We start from the raw sequence: 20,220 nt of genomic DNA on the forward strand, positions 1-20,220 counted from the left end.
TTTTGTATTTTTAGAAGAGATGGGGTTTCACCATCTTGGCCACGCTGGTCTCGAACTCCTGACCTCAGGTGATCCACCCACCTCGGCCTCCCATAGTGCTGGGATTACAGGCGTGAGCTGCCGTACCTGGCCTGTATACCAGACAACTTCTATAAAAGGAGAACCTGAAGTTTACTTATTTTTTACTTAATATTTACCTCCAAAATTCCATTTATTCTGTCTGGCCACTAAATTGATTAAGTCTAATTCATAAGTAAGATGAGTCTGTGCTTTGTTGCAGCTGTAGTTTGATTCAGTTTACCGCTGGGTCCAAATACTTTGGGGCAGAATTATGACTTTCTCCTCAGCAGGATTTGGGATCTAAGCACTGACATGATTTCAGAGATCGGTTTTGCCAGCTGAGCTGCCAGCTTTTTAGGTCGCTGGGAGGTTCTCTGTGTTCTTTAATTGTGCTTCTTGCCTTTCTGTGTCTCAGGAGATCTCTGCTTTGCTGCTCTTACCCTTGCCTCCGGAGGGCAGCTGTTTTACATTCTGTGAAGGCCTGGAATGCTGTGGAGGGCTTTTTCTCAGCTCTTGCCTCCACAGCCTTTGGTAGCCAAAAGCTTGGATTACCTCAGATGGATTTCTGTCTGCCACTTGCCAATCCTCCTTTGGAAGATAACTGCCTTGTACTTCAGGGAGGTCTACATACTTCAGATGGGATCTCTTTCAGTTCTTCTGACTTGTCTTCAGCTTTCAGTGTGCTACCTGTGTATTTAGTGAAGACCTGTAGGAGAGTTGGTAGATGGGTACAGATGGGTTCCACGTCCGGGGCTACTTGTAATTCTTTTTCCAGCACATTAGACTACTCAGCTTTACCTCCACCACACCTTGGAATTTTAATCTGTCATGCTAGCTTACATTTGGCATTAAAATTTTCTTTAAAGTCTGGTTTGTTTCTTCTTATCCCCATCTATAGTACATTTTCTCCTGATGCTGCTGCACCAGGGAAGAGAGTAGTGTTGGGCCTCTCTCTCCTATTGAAGGGCTATCACTTTCTGAAATTTAATTCATTAGGTGTTTGTGTGTTCTCTGTTCTGTGACATTTCTTTTTCTTTTTCTTCTTTTTTTTTTTTTTTTTTTTGAGACAGGGTCTCACTCTCACCCAGGTTGGAGTGTAGTGGTGCATGATCTCGGCTCACTGCAATCTCCGCCTCCTAGGCTCAAGTGATTCTCCTGCCTCAGACTCCTGAGTAGCTGGAGATTACAGGCATGCACCACCATGCCCGGCTAATTTTTGTATTTTTAGTAGAGATGGGGTTTCACCATGTTGGCCAGGCTGGTCTCGAACTCCTGACCTCAAGTGATCCACCCACCTCGGCCTCCCAAAGTGCTGGGATTACAGGCGTGAGCCACCATGCCCGGCCCAAAATCCCTGTATTTATCATCTTTATTTTGAGATAGTAAAACATGCAAATGATGAAAAATTTAAAACTATCAGAAGTTAGCAGAAAGTAAATCTGCTTCCTACCATTGGCTCCCAGCTGTCCCTCATTTTTAGTTATTGACTTAGTAGTTTCTTACTTTTATCACCATAGTCTCCTAAGGTGTCTCTTCCTTTCCAAGTCAAACCCTTCCATCTGTGTTTCTGATTGTATCCTATTCAACTGTACCAGTTTGTGAGTGAGTATATATCTTCTGTCTCTGTGCCTCTCAGTCTTTTTCCCTGAATCCTTCCCTTCAGTCCATGGCCTTTCCCATTTTAAACAGCCATTCTGATACCACCTCCTCCTATTTACCTCTGTCTCCTAGTTCCCTTTGAAAGAATAATATACCCTTGTTACTTATAATTCCTTACTTTTCTTTCAGTTTTTCATACTTCTCCAAAACTGTCTTCTTTTAAAATCACTAATATTAGGGGAAATGTGAAACCCTGCCAATTAGAAACTTTGCTAATGGGTGCAGGGTTTCTTTATGGGGTGATGAAAGTATTCTGAAACTTGGTGGTAGTGATGGTCACACACCTCTGAATATACTAAAAACAACTGAATAGTATACTTTAAAAGGGTAAATTTTATATTGAGTTATATCTCAATAAAGCTATTATTTTAAACATCACTGAGTTCTTAGATCTAGTGGTTTTTTTCCAGTCCTTATCCTATGTCATCTCTCTGTAGTTTCTGACAATATTAACCATTTCCTCCTTAGGATACTCTGTTCCTTGTATTTATTTGATACCAGTCTTCATGTGCTAATCGCTCTCATGATTTTTTTCTTGTTTCTTTTTTATCTTCACTCTACACATTCTCCCAGGGCAATCTCAACTACTTCCATGACTTTAGGTCTTCAGCTGTACACATAGATAACACCTGAAGATTTATCTCTAGCCAAATTGCTCTGTTGAGCCCAAAGCCAGTATTTCTTTTTTTTGAGACAGGATCTGCTCTATCACCCAGGCTCAATCACCCAGTCACTAGGGAGCCTTGACCCTGCTCAAGCAATCTTCCCACCTCAGCCTCCTGAGTAGCTGGAACTACAGGCCCGAACCACCACACCCAGCTAATTTTTGCATTTTTAATAGAGATGGGGTTTTAGTATGTTGTCCAGGCTGGTCTTGAACTCCTGGGCTTCAACTCCTGACCACTCGCCTTGGCCTCCCAAAGTGCTGGGATTATAGGCATCAGCCACCGTGCGCGGCCAAGGCCAGTATTTCTATCCCCAAGCAGACACGAACTATATTTCTCACAAGTACTTCAAAATAGGAATGTGTTTTGGTCTGACTAAAAAGGGCCATGTGGCTCTGAAGAACAATTCCGAGATATACATATGGATTTTCTTCCCTTAGAGGAAAAATTGACAGCATGTTATTTGGCACATTTAAGATGGCTTCTAAATACTTTAAAAATGAATGCAACAAGAGTGGGTTAAAAATCTATTGTATCTCTTTGTTATATTTCTTGGGTTAAAATGCTCATTTTGAATATGATATTTTTGTTCCATATTAGATTTAATTTCACCTATTTGTTTAACAAATACTTGAAGGAAAGCTTTGTTATTCCAGGACTAGAGCGCTGGGAATATAGCAGTAAACCAGACAAATAAATCCCAGCTTCATGAAATTTATAGCCTAGAGGGGGAAATGCAGGCAATAAACAAAATAAATAAGTAAATATATAGCATACTAGATGGTAGTAAATGCTAAGGAGAAAATTAAGGTAAGGTGATTGGCAGTGGAGTTGGAGAAAATTGCAGTTTTAACCTGGTTATCAGGGAGGACTTTACACAAGTGTCACCTTTTCAATGAAGACTTGAAGGAAGCAAGGGATTAAGCCATTCAGCGATTCAGGGGAAGAACAGTCTAGTCAGAGGTAACAGAAGAGCAGAGGCCCTGAGTTGGGAGCATAAGGTGTTGAGGAACAAGGGGGCCGGTGTGATGGAAGCAGTGCAGAGTTACAGGAGGGAGATAATGGGGGGCCAAATATTAGTGTGCCTGGTGGGCCATTGTAAAGATTGTACCTTTTCTCTGAATGAGTTAGGAGCTATTGAAAATTCTGTGCAGAGGAGTGACAAGTTCTAGGTTTTTCAAGATCACTGCAGCTACTGTGTTGAGGATAGTCTGAAGTTGGGAAAGGAGGGGTTATAAATATAGCAGAGAAACAATTTGGGGAAGGCTATTTCAATAATTCAGGAAAGAACAAGAGATGATGATTAATTGGTCTAGGATGGTATTGAGAACATAATGAAGAAATGTTTAGGTTCAGAAATATTTTGAAGATAGAGCCTGTAAGTTTCCATTAAGTATCTGATGTAGTGACCACTAAATATTGTTGCCTTCCTGATAAGCTATAACTGAATTAGAATTTTCTAATATAATAGAACTAAGTAAATTTACTAGATATGCATACAATGATGAGAGTGTATAATCGTTTTTCTCACTGATTGTAATATCTTACTACAGTAGTTTCCCCACCTTATCCTTGGTAGGATATGTTCCAAGATCCCCAGTGGATGCCTAAAACTTCGGATAGTACCAAACCCTATATATACAGTCATGTGTTGCTTAATGACAGGGATATGTTCTAAGAAATGCACCAGTAGGCAATTTTGTCATTGTGTGAATGTCATAGCAAGTACTTAAACAAATCTTGATGGTGTAATCTGCTACACACCTAGGGTATGTAGTATATAGCCTTTTCTCTTAGGCTACAAACTTTATGGCATATTGCTGTACATATATTAAATGCTGTACATACTATAGCATGTTACTATACTAAATACTGTAGGCAATTGTAAAAATTGGTAAATATTTGCATATCTAAACATAGAAAAGGCACAGCAAAAATATGGTATAAAAGATTTAAAAATGCACCTGTGTAGGGCACTTAAGTATGAGTGAAGCTTGCAGGACTGGAAATTGCTCTGGGTGAGTCAATGAATGAATAGTGAGTGAATGCAAAGGCCTAGGACATTACTGAATACTACTGTAGATTTTATAAACACTGTACATGTACTATCCTAAATTTGTAAAAATATATTTTTTTTTCTTTTTAATTAAAAAAAAAAATCTTTTTTAGACAGTCTCACTCTGTTGACCAGGCTAGTGCAATGGTGTGATCACAGCTTACTGCGGCCTGGAATTCCTAGGCTCAAATGATCCTCCCACCTCAGCCTCCTGAGTAGCTAGGAATATAGGTGTGTGCCACCACACTTGGTTAATTATTTTTTAAACTTTTTATAGTTGAGGTAGGTAGTCTTGCTACATTGCCCAGGCTGGTCTCAAACTCCTGGGCTTAAGGATCCTCTCCTCTTGGCCACCCAAAGTGCTGGGATTATAAGCATGAGACACCATCCCCAGCCATTTTTCTTTCTTTAGTAATAAATTAACCTTAGCTTACTGTAACCTTTTTACTTTATAAACTTTTTAATTTTTTTTAACTTTTGACACTTTTGTAATAACATATAAGAACATAGTACAGCTATACAAAAATACTTTATATCCTTATTCTACAAGTAGCTATTTTCTATTTTTTAAATTTTAAATTTTTTTTTACTTTGTAAACTTTTTTATTAAAAACTAAGACACAAACACACATGGTAGCCTAGGCCTACACGAGGTCAGGGTAATCAATATAGCTGTTTTCCATCTCCACATCTTGTTTCACTGGAAGTCCTCAGGGGCCATAACATGCATGGAGCTGTCATCTCCTAGGATAACAATGCCGTCTTCTGAAATACCTCCTGAAGGACCTACTTGAGGCTGTTTTACAGTTAACTTTTTTTTTTTTTTAAGTAGAAGGAGTGTACTATAAAGTAACAGTGAAAAATACAGGAAATATTACTAGGAGTTTTTCATCTCTGTTATAACATCATAATCTTTTTTATTTTTAGAGAGAGGATCTTACTCTGTGCTCAGGCAAGAGGTACAGTGGCATGATCATAACTCACTGTAACTTCAAACTCCTGGTCTCAAGTGAGTCTCCTACTTCAGCCTTCCAAAGAGCTGAAATTGAGTGTCTAGAACTGCAGGCATGTGCCACCATGCCTGGCTAATTTTTTTTTTTTTTTTTTTTTAAGAGGATTCTCACTATGTTGCTCAGGTTAGTCTCAAATTCCTGGGTTTAAGCATTCCCCACGCCTCGACCTCTCAAAGGGAGGATGCTGAGACTACAGGTGTGAGCCACCACACCTGGCCTATTATAATCCTGAGGGTTCACTGTCATATGTATGGTCTGCCGTTGGCTGGAGTGTCATGTGGTATGTGACTATACTGTGTTTTTTCCTATATGTACATACTTACGATAAAGTGTTTTTCTTTTGTTTTTTTGGGTTTTTTTTGTTTTTTTACAGAGTCTCTTTCTGTTGCCCAGGCTGGAGTACAGTGGCACGATCTCAGCTCACTGCAACCTCTGCCTCCCAGGTTCAAGGGATTCTCCTGCCTCAGCCTCCCGAGAAGCTGGGATCACAGATGTGTGCCACCACACCACGCCCGGCTAATTTTTGTATTTTTAGTAGAGACGGGGGTTTCACCATGTTGGCCAGGCTCGTCTCTAACTCCTGACCTCAGGTGATCCACCCACCTTGGCCTCCCAAAGTTCTGGGATTACAGATGTGAGCCACCATGCCTGGCCAGTAAAGTTTAATTTATAAGTTAGGCACAGTAAGAGAATAACAATAAGTAATAACAGAATAATTATAACAGTATACTTTCATAAAAGTTATTTAAGACTTACGAATTGTTGATATCTGGAATTTTCTATTCAATATTTTTGGACCACTTTTGACTGTGGGTGACTGAAACCTTGGAAAGAGAAACTGTGGATAAGGGGGAACTACTGCATTCATTTTTTAATGTTTTACTTGTATTTTAAAATGCAGTGAGGCCGAGCGTGGTGACTCATGTCTGTAATCCCAGCACTTTGGGAAGCCAAGGCAGGAGGATTGCTTGAACTTAGGAGTTTGAGGCCAGCCTGGGCAACATGCATGGCAAAACCTCATCTCTACAAAAAATGCAAAACTTAGCCGGGTATAGTGGTGCATACCTGTAGTTCCAGCTACTCTGGAGACTGAGGTGGGAGGATTACCTGAGCCTGGGAGATTGAGGCTGCAGTGAACTGTGATCGTGCCACTTCACTTCGGCCTGGCGACAGAATGAGAACCTGTCTCAAAAATAAATAAATAAATAAGTAAAACTGCAGTAAATGTTTTACATAAATTGATCATGTTATGTGCAGTGCTCATTAATTCACACATGATGAACATTTGAGTAACTCTATTTTATAAAGTTTGTTATGGTCTTATCCTTTTCCCATGTCTCTTAATGAGTGAGAGCAGTCTCCTTAATTTAGCCTCTAGATTGGCAAATGAAAGGGGGACAGTATAGCTTTTATTTGTATTTTTTAATGTTATCACTAAAAGATAAACTTTCCAAGTTGAACTTTTTTTTGTTTTTTTTTGAGACAGGGTCTTGTTCTGTCGTCCAGGCTGAAGTACAGTGAACGATCTTGACTCACTGCAGCCTCAACTTCCTGGGCCTAAGTGATCCTCCTACCTCTCAGCCTCCAGAGTAGCTGGGACTACAGGCATGCGCCACCATGCCTAGCTAATTTTTAAAATTTTTGTAGAGATGGGGTTTTGCCATGTTGCCCAGGCTGGTCTCAAACTCCTGGGCTCCTCTTGTCTCAGCCTCCCAATGTGTTTTGTGAGTCACTGCACCCAACCAAGAGTAGATTATTCTTTATGGTTAAGTAATGCACAGAAAAGTGTATAAATCATATATGATTATTTAACAAATAATTATAAATAAATACTTGTGTAACCAGTCACTAGGTTAGGAAGCTGAACATTGCTAGTACCCCGAAGTCCCCACTATATTTCTTTCTGATAACTTTATGAGTAACTACTATGCTAAGTTTTTTTTTTTTTTTGGAGACAGAGTTTCACTCTTGTTGCCCAGCCTGGAGTACAATGGCATGGTCTTGGCTAACCGCAACCTCCATTTCCCAGGTTCAAGCGATTCTCCTTCTCAGCCTCCCAAGTAGCTGGGATTACAAGCATGTGCCACCACGCCCAGCTAATTTTTTGTATTTTTAGTAGAGATGGGGTTTCTCCATGTTGGTTAGGCTGGTCTCGAACTCCTGACCTCAAGTGATCCGCCCGCCTCAGCCTCCCAAAGTGCTGGGATTACAGGTGTGAGCCACTGTGCCCGGCTATTCTAACTTTTGATAATCATTTCCTTCACATCATTTGCCATAATGTAAGCATTCTTAAATAAAATAGTTTTTCATGTTTTTGAACTTTATATGAATCAAATCATGTGTGTGTTTGTGTGTGTGTGTGTGTGTGTGTGTGTGTGTGTGTGTGTGTGTATTTAAAAATGGGATCTCACCATGTTGCCCAGGCTGGTGTTGAACTCCTGGGCTCAAGGGATCTTCCTACCAGAGCTTCCCAAGTAGCTGGGACTACGGGCATGCCACACTCAGCACCTCACGTGTGTGTATGTGTATGTGTGTGCGTGTGTTTTCTGTCTTCATTTGCTCAACATGTTTCTAAGTTTCATTGTACAACTGCATCTATTTGCATTGCTATATAGAATTCCATTGAGTGAACTGTGTTATAATAAAAAAATAATAAGATGATTGGTGACTGGGGGCTCTTAGATAACTTTAGGATGGGTGTTGGTTACCTGAAAGACCAAAACATGATTAGAGGGTTAGGGAGGTGAGAGGTGCTAGAGACCAATCACCAATGGCCAGAGACTTAACCATGTCTATATAATGAAGCCTCCATTAAAACCCTTAAATGACAGGGTTTGGAGAGCTTCTGGGTTGGTGAACACATAGAGGTGCTGGGAGATAGTGTCCAGAAAGGGCATGGAAGTTCTGTCCCACCACCTCTAATACCTGGCCCTATGCATCTCTTCCCTTTGGCTGTTCCTGAGTTGTATCCTTTATAATAAGTCAGTAATAAGTAAACTCTGAGTTTTGTGAACCATTCTAGCAAATTATAAAACCTGAGTTGGGTTCATGGGAACCCTTGATTTGTAGGCAAGTCCAAAACAGTATGAGTAATATAGAGACCCAGTACTTGTGACCATAGTCTGAAATGAGGGTATCTGCTGGAGTGCAGTGGCACAGTCTCAGCTCACTGCAACCTCTGCCTCCCAGGTTCAAGTGATTCTCCTGCCTCAGCCTCCCAAGTAGCTGGGATCACAGGTGTGCACCACCACATCTGGCTAATTTCTGTATTTTTAGTACAGATGGGGTTTCTCCATGTCGGTCAGGGTGGTCTTGAACTCCTGACCTCAGGTGATCCACCTGCCTCAGTCTCCCAAAATGCTGGGATTACAGGTGTGAGCCACCGTGCCTAGCCTTTTTTTTTTTCTAGTAGTTCTTTTTAATGTATTAGAAAGGTTAGCTCTTTGTGATATAAATAGCAAATTTTTTTTCTTGGTTTATTGCTTTTCACTGATATTTTTATGGTTCTATTGTTTTTATTTATTTCTTTTTGACAGAGAGTCTGGCTCTGTGGCCCAGGATGGAATACAGTGGCACGATCTTAGCTCACTGCAGCCTTGACCCCCTGGGCTCAAGCAATCTTGCCATCTCAGACTCCCAAGTAACATGTGCCACCATGCCCTGTTGATTTATATATATATATTGTTTTCATAGAGTTAAGGATTCACCACGTTGCCCAGGCTTGGTTCAGTTATTTTTATTTTAGCTTTTCATTGCCTACAGCAGTGCTTGATGCATAGTATACACCCAATAAATATTTACTGAGGAAATGAATACATTCATTGGTGCTTTTCTGCCAAACAAAAGTTATTTTAAAAGATGTTTATGTGCTTGAATCTTTTCACATATGGCTTCTAGATTTTGAGTCATATTAGGAGGCCTTTATGCTGAGGTTACAAAGGAATTCTGTGTTTTGTTTTCATGACTCAATTTCTTTACACTTATTTAGAGCCAGGACAATGGCTCACACTGTAATCCCAGTGATTTGGGAGGCTGAGGTGAGATCACTTAGGGCTAGGAGTTCGAGATCAGCTTGGGCAATATAGCCAGACCCTGTCTCTACAAAAAATGAAAACATTAGCTGGGCCTGGTTATACTGTTAATCTCAGCTACTCGGGAGGCTGAGGCAAGAGGATCCCTTGAGCCTCTAGGAGTTTGCGATTACAGTGAGCTATGATGATGTCACTGCCCTCCAGCTTCAGTGATAGAGTGAGACCTTGTCTCTATTTTTAAAAATTTAATCTTTTTGTAACTTATCCTATGTGGTTGATTGTGAACACATTTCTCTCTAAAATGTCAACGGTTTTCTAAATCTAGAATATTAAGGTAATTAGAAAGTATGTACTTTAAAAATTAAAAAGTTATAAAGGATAAGACCTCATTTAAAGGCTGTAGGTTGGCCAGGTACAATGGTTTATGCCAGTAATCCCAGCACTTTGGGAGGCTCAGGTGAGAGGATTGCTTTGAGCCAGGAGTTTGAGACCAGCCTGGGCAACACGGTGAGACCCTGTCTCTACAAAAAATTTAAAAATTATTTGGATGTAGTAGTACATGCCTGTAGTCCCAGGTACTCAAGAGGTTAAGGCAGAAGGATTGCTTGAGTCTGGGAATTCTAGGTTATGGTGAGCTATGATTGAGCCACTGCACTTCAGCCTGCGCAACAGAGCTAGACCCTGTCTTCAAAATAAATAGGCCAGGTGCGGTGGCTCACACCTGTAATCCCAGCATTTTGGGAGGCCGAGACGGGCGGATTACCTGAGGTCAGGAGTTTGAAACCAGCCTGACCAACATGGTGAAACCCCATCTCTACTAAAAATACAAAAATCAACCAGGTGTGGTGGCTAGCGCCTGTAATCCCAGCTACTCTGGAGGCTGGGAAGTGGAGGTTGCAGTGAACTGAGATCACGCCACTGCGCCCCAGCCTGGGCGACAGAGCAAGACTCTGTCTCAAAAAAAGTAGATAATAAATAAATAAAGACAGTAAGTTATCTGTGGGACTTAAAAAAATAAAAAGAAAATTTTGTTCTCCCCCAGAATAACAGGAATTTGAGATATTTTATTGGCATGTGGAAAGAGATGACTGTTGGGAAGATAAATTTTTCCTTACCACCCAGAAAGCAATACTTGTTCACCATGTTTTTTGTTCCTGTTTCTCTTCATAAACTCTAACCTTGCACTGTTCACTAGATACCTTTGGCTGCTGAGCACTTGAAATGTAACTAGCCCAAATTGAGATGTGCTAATGCATAATATACACAGATTTCAAGGACATCGTGTTTTTAAAAATCATAAAATATTTCATTCATATTTTTATATTACCTGTTAAAATGACAATATTTTTGATAGATTAAATGTCTTTTTTCATTAATGTAGCTGTAGAAAATTTTAAATTATATGTGACGTGCATTTTTTTCTTTTCTTTTCTTTCTTTCTTTCTTTTTTTTTTTTGAGATGGAGTCTCACTCTGTTGCCCAGCCTGGAGTGTAGAGGCATGATCTTGGCTCGCTGCAACATACACCTCTAGGGTTCAAGCAGTTCTCCTGCCTCAGCCTTGGGAGTAGCTGAGATTACAGACACCCACCACTATGCCTAGCTAATTTTTGTATTTTCAGTAGAGACAAGGTTTCACCATACTGGCCAGGCTGTTCTCAAACTCCTGTCCTCAGGTGATCCACCTGCCTTGGCCTCCCAAAGTGCTGGGATTACAGGCATGAGCCATCACTACTGGCCTCATTCTGTTTCTTTTGGACAGTGTTGCTCTAACCTAATCACATCAAATACCTGGACATTCTTTTATTTTTGTCTTTGTGACAAATTTTTATAGTTCCTAACACCAGAGTACTTGTTTCTTTCATCAGATGACGTTTTTTCTTCCATGAATCAATAGAGATAGGAGAATATTATCTTGTCATGTACTGGAGTTTTTCCCATTAACAGAGATGGAACAACTTTTACTTTTAGTTTTCTATTACCATCTCCCTCCTAGTATTTAAGATAATCTGCTCCCCCACCCCACTTGTTTATTCTAAACTCAACCATGTTATTTTTTGGTAAAGTTTGAATTATTAATTGAGTCATTTTAGCCTGTTTTTTCTGTTTCAGAATTTGAGCTTCTCTTTGATAAAAGGAATGGTGTCTTATGTTCTCTAGTCATTGATGCATTCATTCAACTGCATTAGAAGTTTGAGAGTAGAAGATGAAAAAAAGTTCTTGCCCTCAGTGAAATTACAAATTTGCTAGTCATCTGGTGATGATAAATTAACTGATAAATTGGTACATGTTATAACTAAATAGCAGTATTAATTACCTCATGATGTAATTAAAAGAAACAAATTTATTAAAATAAAATAACCCTATGATTGAAGATGAAAGTTGATATTTATAGTTGACAAATTATACTAATTTAGACACTTACCCAGATAACTTTAAAGTGCATTGTGGAGAATTAGTACTGCCTGAATTTGAGTCCTGATTTCACCACTTGCTAGCTGCTGTGAGACTGAGCAGATTACATAACTTGTATGCTTAAATTTCTTCATTTGTATACTAGGGATACTAATACCTACTTTATAAAATTTGTGAGGATTAAATTAGTTAATACGTTGCTTAAAGCAATGTTTGGCATATAGTATCTGTATATCTCTATACATAGATAGAAATATGCAGATATTTGCTACAGTTTTATCAAATACTTTCCATGATTGACTGCAATCATAATTATTTTATTTTGGTTTGGTTTTTGTTTTATTTTTTAGAGACAGAGACTCATTCTGTCCCCCAGGCTGGAGTGCAGTGATACAATCATAGCTCACTGTAACCTTGAACACCTGGGCTCAAGTGTTCCTCCCACCTCAGTCTTCTGACTAGCTGAGACTACAGGCATGCTCCAACACATCCAAATAACTTTTTTTTTGTAGAGATAGGGATCTGGCTATGTTGCCCAGGCTGGTCTCGAACTCTTGACCTCAAGTGATGCTCCTGCCTTGGTCTCTCAAAGCCTCAAAGTGCTGGGATCATAGGCCTGAGCTGCCATACTCAGCCCATAATCTTTTTTTTTTTTTTAATTTTTAAAATTTATATATTTATTTATTTATAGAGATAGGGTCTGGCCATGTTGCCCAGGCTGGTCTGGTACTCCTGGACTCAAGCAGTCTTCCCACTTCAGCCTCCCAAAGTTTAAGAGTCATCTTGCCCAGCCCATGATTTTATTTTTAATGGTGGTATAATATTCAGTTCCAGCTGGGCTCAGTGGCTCACACCTGTAATCCCAGCACTTTGGGAAGCTGAGGCGGGTGGATCACCTGAGGTCAGGGATTTGAGACCAGCCTGGCCAACATGGTGAAACCCCATCTCTACTAAAAAAAAAAATACAAAAATTAGCCGGGCATGGTGGTGGGCATCTGTAATCCTAGCTACTCAGGAGGCTGAGGCAGGAGAATCCCTTGAATCCGGGAGGTGGAGGTTACAGTGAACCAAGATCGCGCCACTGCACTCCAGCCTGGGTGACAGAGTGAGACTCTGTCTCAAAAAAAAAAAAAAAAAAAAAAAAAAAAAGTTCCATGGAAGTACCATAATTTATTTTCCTTTAAGGTTTATATTCATTTGGGAGGACAAATATCTGTATTGTTCAACTCAAATAATTCTTAGTTTTCTTAGTTGTCTTGAAATTTTAAGATCAGGAAAACATTTAGATGGGTAGCAGCACCAACTTGCTTTTTTCTGTTTTCTGGGGTTTAAATTTAAATTGTAAATGACTGTCTAGCACAGAAGAAGCCAAGAACTTTTAAATTAATTCTTCTGTTTTGGGATATGCAAATGGTGTCCAAATGTTTAACTAAATAGTTTAATTACCCACTTTTGAAGAATTTTAAAGTAGCCACAGCCTTGTGATCTTCACTGGGTTACTTTATGTTGAGAAAATTTTGGCAGATGATATGCAGGCCTCATTCAAATACTAGTTATATTGTCTTTCTCAGCTTGAATTAGGGGAACATTAGCATTGAAGTTTTCATTTTGAATTAGGATGTAGGAAATTATTTCCTGCTAAATGTTTGTCATCAAATGAAGTTTTATTTTAAAAAATTAATGGAGCATGTCAATGCCGCAGCCCCAGAAAAACAGCTGAAGCACAGGGTTACTTTTGGACATTCTGTTAAGTCCTTTTATTGCCATTTTAGTATATATGCGTGATAACCTCTTGGAAAACTAAAATATGGTAACTTAGCTGGTAGCAATCAGCTCACTTTTACTACTTAGAGTTGAATTTACTTTAGCGTATACTACTTTGGGTGTTGGTACTAGAGATAGAGCAAGCAAATACATTGGTGATGTGAGAAAAACCCATACTCACTATTAAAATATATTTCAAATGATTAATTTTATACCTTTATCAGTAAATGAGAGTTAACTTTCTTTTGAAATACTTAGAACAAGTGTATTCTCCTGTGAATAAACTATTGTAAACTAATTTTAAAAAATCTAGATCCTTCTCTCAGAATAATGTTACATTGTTCATTACCAAATGTGGCAACAAGGAGAATACTTAAATAACAAATTGGCATTATGCTTGTGGAAGATGAATTATATCTAAGTAGCCTTTCTCTTTGTAAAATGCTATTTTTTTTTTGAGACAGAGTTTTGCTCTTGTTGTCCAGGCTGGAGTGCAATGGTGACCTCGGCTCACTGCCACCTCTGCCTCCCAGGTTCAAGGGATTCTTCTGCCTCGGCCTTCTGAGTAGCTGGGATTACAGGCATGGCGTGCCACCACACCCAGCTAAATTCTGTATTTTTAGTAGAGACGGGGTTTCACCATGTTGGCCAGGCTGGTCTTGAACTCCTGACCTCAGGTGATCCACTTGCCTCGGCCTCCCAAAGTGCTGGGATTACAGGTGTGAGCCACTGTGCGTGGCTGCTGTTTTGTTTTAATACATCTGATTTTGTATACTTTGGTGTTCCACAATAGGTGATTACACTTGATTTATTTTTCCTACCATATATCCATACTCTTGTGCCACTGGAAATGCCTTCTTTAAGACTGTCCAATAGCCCTCACTCCCTCTTGTTAAAACACATGTTCAGCCAGGTGAGGTGGTTCATGCCTGTAATCCCAGCACTTTGGGAGGCCAAGGCAGGCGGATCACCTGAGGTCAGGAGTTCAAGACCAGCCTGGCCAACATGGCAAAACGCTTAGTCTCTACTAAACTTTTTGGTCTCTACTAAAAATACAAAAATTAGCCAGGTGTGGTGGCGAGCGCCTGTAATCCCAGCTACTCGGGAGGCTGAGGCAGGAGAATTGCTTGAACCCAGGAGGCAGAGGTTGCAGTGAGCCGAGACTGTGCCACTGCACTCTAGTCTGCGCAACAGAATGAGACTCTGTCTAAACAAACAGACAAACCCCGCATGTTCAGTAAATTAAGTTTCTTATTAAGCAAGGTACTTTTAAATGTTGTGGGGGAACTCCAAAAATAAACAAGTAGGACCTTCCACTTAAGCTTATTTTAGTCTGTTGGGTAGACACATAGGTTCACAGGTTCTGTGTTAATCAGGACATTTTTTGTTATGGCAGAAACTCATTTTAAACTGGCTTAAGCAAAAAGGGAGACTTACTGGCTTACATAAATGAAAGGTTGGCTTTGGGCTTGGTTGGATCCAGATACTTAATGTAATATTAGCCAGAATCTGTCTTTCTTCATTTTATCATAGCTCTGCTTTCTTCTGGATTGGATTCATTCTTAGGCAGTATCTCCTCAAGTGGTGACAAAGACGGCCACAGCAGGGCCAGGCTTATATCTGAGTTTAGTAAGCTCAAAGAAAAGCTTTCTTTCCAAATAGTTTCAGCAGAAGTCCAGGAGTTAACTCTGATGGGCCAGATTTGGATCCTCTGGGGTGGATGGGAGTGGGGGACAAGGGTAGAGATGGCCAGTTCTATTTTAATTAACTATGTGGGATAAAGGGAGATCAGTCTCCAAAATGGAAGCTGTAGGTTCTACAACCAGAGGCAAAGATGTTGATAGGCAAAAACAGCAAAAGGTCTACAGAACTGAAGAAGAGAAAGCTGTGATAAAAATGTTTTGGTTGATCTAAAAAGATGAATTCTGATAAGAGCTGCTTAGGGAAAGCTAAAGAGAGGAGACAGTATTTGAATTGGGCCCTGAAGGACAAGTAGAGTTTTTCCAAGGCAGAATGTGTAAAGAAAAGATTTTCTAGGTCACTTGTTGGAGAAGTTTGGCCGTGAAAAAAGAAAATTAAAATGGAAGCTACTGGAATCTAAAGGGGAATGTTAAGATTTCTCCCCCTTCAATATGGGGAAGACTTAAGCTTTTTTGTGGCACAGGAACCTAAGCAAGTAAATAAGTTAACAATGCAAAGGAGGTAATCATTGATGATGAAGTGGAGGGTAATCATTGATGATGAAGTGGAGGGGAAAATATGTTTAGAAATCTAAGGTTAAGGATACACATGGAGGAAGTCGCCTTAGAAAGGAAAAGAAAACCGTTTGTTCCCTGAGAATAAGTGAAGGAAGGTGGTGGTGGAAGTTAAAACAGAAGTTTGTTGCTAAATAGTAAAGTGGCTTGTGCTTTGTTTTCTAAAAGTAGTAAGAAAAAGTTTCTCAGTTATCTATTGCTATGTAACAGAATCATTCCAAAATGATTCTGTGGGTTATCAATTTGGCTTTAGCTCAGCTTGGTGGTTTCTTCTGCTGGTCTCACCTTCTGTCACTCATGGAGTTGTGGTCATCTGGAGTGTGGATGGATGGTCTAAGATGGTGGCTTCACTCGCATGTTTGGTGGTTGGTGCTGGCTGTTAGCTGGCCCCTCTTATCCTCAGTGATCATTCACATAGCAGTGGCTGCATTTCAAGAGACAAAGAACTGAAGTAGTAAAGCCTCTTAGGACCTAGATTTGGAACTCCTATTCCCACAGTGTCACTTCCATTTCATTGGTAAAAGCCAAGTCACAAGACCCGCTCAGCTCAAGAGAGTAAAGAAATAGATCCCTCCTCTTTATGGGAGGAGCAACAAAATCACATCCCAAGGGGTTGGAGTATGTGTTGAAATGGGAGGAATTTGTGCTCCTCCTACTCCCAACTACCCAGCCTTTTATTTTGAAAATTTTCAGTCTTGGCAACCAAGTTAAAAGAATTTCAAAGTGAATACTCATATTTGTATCATCTAGATTCTACTATTAACATTTTTCTATACCTGTCTAATCACATATTTATCCATCCTGCTATCCATTAATTTACCTTTTAAAAAAATGCATTTCAAAGTAAATTGTAAGAGCCAGACACAGTGGATCATGCCTGTAATCCCAGCTGAGGCAGGAGGCTTGCTTGAGGCCAGGAGTTCAAGACCAGCCTGGGTAACATAATGAGACCTCCCCCATCTCTAAACGACAAGAACAACAAAGTAAATTGTAGACATTAGTACTTTCCTCTAAGTACTTTGTACATATTTAGCAAGAGTTCAATATTTACAGCTTTTTCTTTTGATATAAAGTTTATATGCAGTAAAGTGTGCATATTTTAAATATACGTTGTGCCCATGCTTTGTAGTCTACCACAGAAGGGAAAATAGTTGTGTGAAGGAATTGCAAAATAATACTCTAAGAACATTCCAAGGACATTCTTTGAATTCCTCTTTCTTCATGACCTCCTCACTAATATTTTTTTTTTTGTTTAGTATTACCTCAACACTTAGGATTTTCATTTGTATTATATTAATTTGAATTTATTTTGGGTTTTTCCCTACCTCCTTGTCTCACGTATATATTGAGCATATACGGTAGACAAGCATTGTGTTTGCTGGAAAGAAAGACCATAGAATGTAAACAGGAGCTCTCTTGCTTTCTAGGTATTTAAACTGGATGATGTATCACAAACCAGATTAGATTAATAATACGTAACATTTATTTAATGCTTATGCCCAAGGCCAATGATAGGCACTTTTATGTGTATTATTTCGTTTAGTTTGTGTACTAATTTAGATTGATACTTTTTTATTTAAAAAATTAGGAAACTAAGACATACAGAAAAGTTTTCATTTGCCCAAGGTCGTATACCTTCTTTTTATTTTTTTTGAGACGGAGTCTCTCTCTGTTGCCCAGGCTGGAGTGCAGTGACGTGATCTCGGCTCACTGCAAGCTCCGCCTCCCGGGTTCATGCCATTCTCCTGCCTCAGCCTCCTGAGTAGCTGGGACTACAGGCACCCGCCACCACGCCTGGCTAATTTTTTGTATTTTTAGTAGAGACAGGGTTTCACTGTGTTAGCCAGGATGGTCTCGATCTCCTGACCTCATGATCTACCCACCTCGGCCTCCCAAAGTGCTGGGATTACAGGTGTGAGCCACCACGCCCGGCCGGTCATATACCTTCTTAAACTAAGGTAATGTGACTCCAGAATCTATATTTAACCCTTTTATCATATTGATTAGAAGCAGGAAATGTGCTCTGTGTTACAGAGTAGCTAAGCAACCTTTCAGTTGGTCGTATTGCTTCACAGGGTAATCTTGGTCTGAATTAAGTGTTTGTCTTAAATAGAGGAGTATAAATTTTTATAAGCTAATCTATGACGAAGTTTAAAAATTATCTCCTCATCTTTTCGTAAATAAAAATATTTGAGGATTTTGAAAAGGAGAAATTTTGGTATTATAACTATTGATTTAGCTGCAGATAATCAGAATAGAAATGTAATTAAAACTATATGACCAATTCAGCTGTAATTTAATCTTTGAGTGAAATATTACCTCAGAACTTCTAATAAGCCTTAACACTTTGTCTTATTATTCAAATCCATGTTACATTATACATTTTTAATATTTCTGGAAGATTATTAAACCTTAATCACTTTTGCACATAGTATTTTGATAAAATGATAGTTTCCTGTTTTATTGACTAGGTATTGGATGTTTTTATTGCTAATTGGCTTTTGAGCAATTTAGCAAATAGCAAAAGATCAAAAACCATTTTGACTTGCTATTTCTGCATATCGGTAAACCCTGTCTGAACTCTTGAAAATATGTGACTATCACTTAAGTCATTTCATACTAAGAATTCTGCCAGAAGTACCACTGGTTAATGGCAGCCATTGTGACTGCTGAAATGAAAGCGTCTAAAGTTCATTTACTGTGCCAGCTTTCCAGTTGTGTCAGGAAATGGGATTAAAGTAATGTGTATCTGAACATCTTCTGTAACCCAACAGTGTATAAGGTGTTAAGTGTTCCTTCACCCAGATTTCATCCAACTGTTTTATTTTGTTTATTTTGTAATATATTTTTCTAAGCGGCTTTAAGTCCAAAGTCATATGGGGTAGGTTGCAAACAAAATATATTTATGTTTAGAAATCTAATTGAGTGTTATGTTTATTTTTATGAATAGGCTTTACTATTTTGGAAGCTACAAGAAAAAAATAGAGGAAGGAAGGTTTGGTCTTTTTAGTGGACATGGCTCAGATACCCAGCAACAGCAGATTTAAAGAATGTCCATCTTCACATCCGGAACCAACAAGAGCAAAAGATGTGGACAAAGAAGAAGCATTACAGATGGAAGCAGAGGCTTTAGCAAAACTGCAAAAGGATAGACAAGTGACTGACAATCAGAGAGGCTTTGAGTTGTCAAGCAGCACCAGAAAAAAAGCACAGGTTTATAACAAGCAGGATTATGATCTCATGGTGTTTCCCGAATCAGATTCCCAAAAAAGAGCATTAGATATTGATGTAGAAAAGCTCACCCAAGCTGAACTTGAGAAACTATTGCTGGATGACAGTTTTGAGACTAGAAAAACACCTGTATTACCAGTTACTCCTATTCTGAGCCCTTCCTTTTCAGCACAGCTCTATTTTAGACCTACTATTCAGAGAGGACAGTGGCCACCTGGATTATCTGGGCCTTCCACTTATACTTTACCTTCTATTTATCCTTCTACTTACAGTAAACAGGCTGCATTCCAAAATGGCTTCAATCCAAGAATGCCCACTTTTCCATCTACAGAACCTATATATTTAAGTCTTCCGGGACAATCTCCATATTTCTCATATCCTTTGACACCTGCCACACCCTTTCATCCACAAGGAAGCTTACCTATCTATCGTCCAGTAGTCAGTCCTGACATGGCAAAACTATTTGACAAAATAGCTAGTACATCAGAATTTTTAAAACATGGGAAAGCAAGGACTGATTTGGAGATAACAGATTCAAAAGTCGGCAATCTACAGGTATCTCCAAAGTCTGAGGATATCAGTAAATTTGATTGGTTAGACTTGGATCCTCTAAGTAAGCCTAAGGTGGATAATGTGGAGGTATTAGACCATGAAGAAGAGAAAAATGTTTCAAGTTTGCTAGCAAAGGATCCTTGGGATGCTGTTCTTCTTGAAGAGAGATCGCCAGCAAATTGTCATCTTGAAAGAAAGGTGAATGGAAAATCCCTTTCTGTGGCAACTGTAACAAGAAGCCAGTCTTTAAATATTCGAACAACTCAGCTTGCAAAAGCCCAGGGCCATATATCTCAGGTATAGTCTTTTCTTACTAACTTCTCAAACTTAGTATAACACAGAGTTCATATTTGGTTTTTTTTGTTTTTTTTTGTTTTTTTTTTGAGACAGAGTCTCGCTCTGCCACCCAGGTTGGAGTGCAGTGGCGTGATCTCGGCTCACTGCAACCTCCGCCTCCCGGGTTCACGCCATTCTCCTGCCTCAGCCTCTCCGAGTGTCTGGGACTACAGGCACCCGCCACC

At 39.5% G+C, this 20,220-nt stretch overlaps 1 protein-coding gene across 2 annotated transcripts in view; it reads left to right on the forward strand.

Moving 5' to 3' along the window:
* The window catches only part of PIK3C2A (phosphatidylinositol-4-phosphate 3-kinase catalytic subunit type 2 alpha), a 130,022-nt gene that overhangs the window by 18,831 nt on the left and 90,971 nt on the right, over window positions 1-20,220 (forward strand). For both annotated transcript variants that reach the window (XM_032166525.2, XM_032166526.2), the window contains exon 2: window positions 18,867-19,996. In XM_032166525.2, the coding sequence (XP_032022416.1) occupies window positions 18,932-19,996 (1,065 nt within the window). In that variant the 5' untranslated portion in view covers window positions 18,867-18,931. The remainder of the gene's footprint in view (window positions 1-18,866; window positions 19,997-20,220) is intronic.

This window comes from Hylobates moloch, unplaced genomic scaffold (assembly GCF_009828535.3).
Source record: "Hylobates moloch isolate HMO894 unplaced genomic scaffold, HMol_V3 SCAFFOLD_11, whole genome shotgun sequence".
Taxonomy (NCBI): Eukaryota; Metazoa; Chordata; class Mammalia; order Primates; family Hylobatidae; genus Hylobates; species Hylobates moloch.